A 3,376-nucleotide genomic window follows, 5' to 3' on the forward strand; every position below is an offset into this window, starting at 1 on the left:
GGTGGATGATTTCTCACAAAAAATAATGCAGCCTTGTTGGGAAAATATTTTACCTGGAATTGGTTGGAATGGAACTTGAGGGAAACCTGGAGGAACAGGCATTCCTGGCACAGGCATCATATGCACCATAGGTACAGCACCGGGAATAGCTGCTGTCACCGCCGTGGCTTGGGCCTGACCCTCACTCTTGACCTTTTTCTTTTCTGGTTCATCATCTACGGCAATAAAATAACAACATTGACCATACATAAATGTATGACACTGATTAAAGTATCTCTTGAAAACTTTTAATTCAAACAATAAGCTCTCAGGGTCTTGCACAATAATATCAAAATAACATGAATGTTAAAGAGGCATTGTTTGCAAAGGTTTTTCACGACATCAAAGTTGATAAACACTGCAACTGCACAATCAGTAAACGATAGCATAAAGTGCAGCTGTTTTAATAGCAGATTACACTTCATTACTATAAGTGACTCAACACTTCTGAAGTGCACCTTATCAATGTCGAACATGTTAACATTTCAGACATCTCTGTTAAGCCTTGGCCAAACAGAAGCAGTAGGTGACCTCATTCGCAGTCACACACCTTCATTTAATAAGATCTCTTATGAACTCTTAGTGAATCTCATGAACCCTCTGTGAACTAATATTTACTCGTATTTTTTTCTTCATACTTGTCTAGAGTTTACTCTTGTTTGCCTGACACTTAAAAACTCTTGTGCAAGTCTCATCTGTCGCCTCTTGGTGAAGGTTTTGAAAAGCATTTTTCAATACAAGTCATAAGTGGGATATTCCATGGTATGCCACGAGAGAGCACTGTACAATTACTTTATACCATGCTATAGAAAATACAGCCAATCAGAAAACAGGAAAACCAAACTGTGTATTTGATGTTATTACATCCAACCTTCCTATCATGTACCGCATGTATCTCACATTAATTTTGTTGGCCACTGTATTTTCTATGGCATGGTATACAACATTTGAAGAAGCTAGTCATAAAAGGGGATAAGTGACGATTTTGGTTGCTTTTCTTTTTTCTTGCTCCAAATTAGCTGAATTTCTGCATGTGGTCTTCAATGTAATAGAAAAACATGGTTCTGTATTTTTGTCGCTGGTTTTTGCTTTGTTTTGAAATCAACATCATTAAGCTTATGCGTTGCATGAAATTGACATTTTGCTGGTTTCTAAGTGAAATCAACCTCCTTGTCGTCACGCGTTAACGTGAAATCAACATTTAAACCTTTTTTGACCTGAAATTAACATTTTTGAGTTTATACATTGCGTGAAATTGACATTTTGCTGCTTTCTAAGTGAGATCAAAGTCCCTGCGGTCGCGGTGGGCCAATCCTTTGCTATGATAAACCGAGGCGAGACTTCGACTTATAACAAAGGCTTGGCTTGGTTATTATAACAAAGGATCGGCTCTGTTTATCATAACAAAGGCCCGGCTTCGTTTATTTGCAGCTTCGGCGGGAAAAGGGCGTTAGGTATTTTAATCAAAAGTGAACTTTGTCGAAAACGCTCCAAATTTCGCATAGAGTTTTGTTGAGGTATGTTTAGCAATGTCCCGTAGTTTTTCCGCTAAACTTTGCTTCGTTTTCAGGATATTGCGTATGCAAAAAACCACTTGGTTTTCCTAGCGGCGTCTTAGGATATTCAATGGTATACTACTCAAAAGCATTGCATAACTAGGATATATCCTAGCACATTTCGATAGTTCAGACAACCACTCACCATCGCCTGTATTATTACCCCTCTGTTGACGTTCTTTCATGTCTTTTTCAGGAATACCTTCCATGCCATAGATCTCTATTTCTGGGTCTCCCCTGTTCGGCACAGAGTTTGGAATGGTGCTTATGGTTTCCTTGTGTACTTGCATACAGTGAATGGCCAGCCCTGGGCCTGTGTATAACTTCTTGTGGCATATTGGACACTTGAAGTGCTTAGCCTTTTGATGCTGGATCAATATTTTCTCCTCATCAAAGTCACGGTTACAATACCTTCAATGTGGTCAAGGACTACACTGACCATAGCTGAAACTCTCCCAAGCATTGAAATGCTCATTATAATCAGTACTATGGTGAGAAACTGCTGGCACCATGTTTAAATATTAGCATTTGTATCATTCATATGTATAATGTTTAGAAAGTGTAAATAGGATAACTGGTATTATTAAAAAACTGGATCATTAGATGACGCAATTCAAGAGTTTTCATTGCCTTAGTGATTGCAGTATGAGAACCATGTTACCATGCTCTACAAATGCGATAAGCTTACATGAAATTTTGTGGGGAAGTTTTTATATTTTTATTATTTATGGAAGTTTGAAGAACAAGTAATGCTATAGGAAGATGACTAAATAATGACTGTTTTCACTGCTTTTTCAAGTTCTCCCAAGATCTAATGAATGTTTCTACTTAACAATAATAATTCTTTGATTATCAGCTGGAGATTTCCATCAAATGTTAATTGAGGATCATGCATAGAAATCAAAAGAGAATAATCTGAAGCCAACTCACAGACACTTTGAAAATGCAAAGAGGTGGCTGCCATTTCAGTCAACAACCGAACACTGTTAGGCTACTCAGAATAAATGGTGGGTAGCATGTCCAATGAAAGGACAGTATTGGTGATGGAATGCTTGTACATTTATACTAGAACTCAAAAGAAACATGGAATCATTTGTCTTGGATAACACCCTGAAGGAAGGGGAAAAAAATCACTTGCATGTTTCAACAATTATTATCAAAACGTTAAATATATATCCCCCACTGCTCGAGTTAGTTTTGTGTTAAACAGAGTCACTGAACAAGAAAAGAGGCTTTTAGCAAGCACTTTCCAATGAGCCATATTTTATAGCGAAAATACAGTCCCTCTCTTCTCTAGAGGATTATAGTAGGAACAATATCAAACTTTTTAAAATAAGCATTCGGTCTGGTATCAACTTTTCATGACACAAGTTTTCAATTTGAACTATGTAACCTTATCTACGTAACGATATGACATAGACTTTAAGACTTAACCAACAAAACGATAAATTAAAACAAGGCATCCATAATCAACCTGAACGATGACATACACACTCCATACTACGCTAGACCTGTAGAATGGAATGAACGAAATATTTCCCGGACAATTTCTCACTGTTCAGCACATTGGATGATTTTTGCCAAACCTTGATCGATTTATTCCTCGTAAACAAGCCCCAGAAGACGCGAACTGGGAAATAAAAACCTCACAACCCTCAGCTTTTACCAAAGCCGGCCGGTTTAGTTCGCCTGGTTAACGTTCTGCTTCGTCACTGGATTTTATGTAGTTACCTAAATGCTACATTCAGGTGTAAAATAACATTAGAATTAGTTAAGGATAC

General features: G+C 37.6%; 1 protein-coding gene across 1 annotated transcript in view; it reads right to left on the bottom strand.

Annotated features, from left to right (window-relative positions):
• The window catches only part of LOC145490676 (BUB3-interacting and GLEBS motif-containing protein ZNF207-like), an 83,968-nt gene that overhangs the window by 3,865 nt on the left and 76,727 nt on the right, over nucleotides 1-3,376 (bottom strand). The window contains exons 3-4 of the mRNA XM_081469765.1: nucleotides 1,741-2,006; nucleotides 54-215 (exon numbers count right to left, since the gene is read on the bottom strand). Coding sequence (XP_081325891.1) covers nucleotides 54-215; nucleotides 1,741-2,006 — 428 coding nt within the window. The remainder of the gene's footprint in view (nucleotides 1-53; nucleotides 216-1,740; nucleotides 2,007-3,376) is intronic.

This window comes from Orbicella franksi, chromosome 6 (genome assembly GCF_964199315.1).
Source record: "Orbicella franksi chromosome 6, jaOrbFran1.1, whole genome shotgun sequence".
NCBI lineage: Eukaryota > Metazoa > Cnidaria > Anthozoa > Scleractinia > Merulinidae > Orbicella > Orbicella franksi.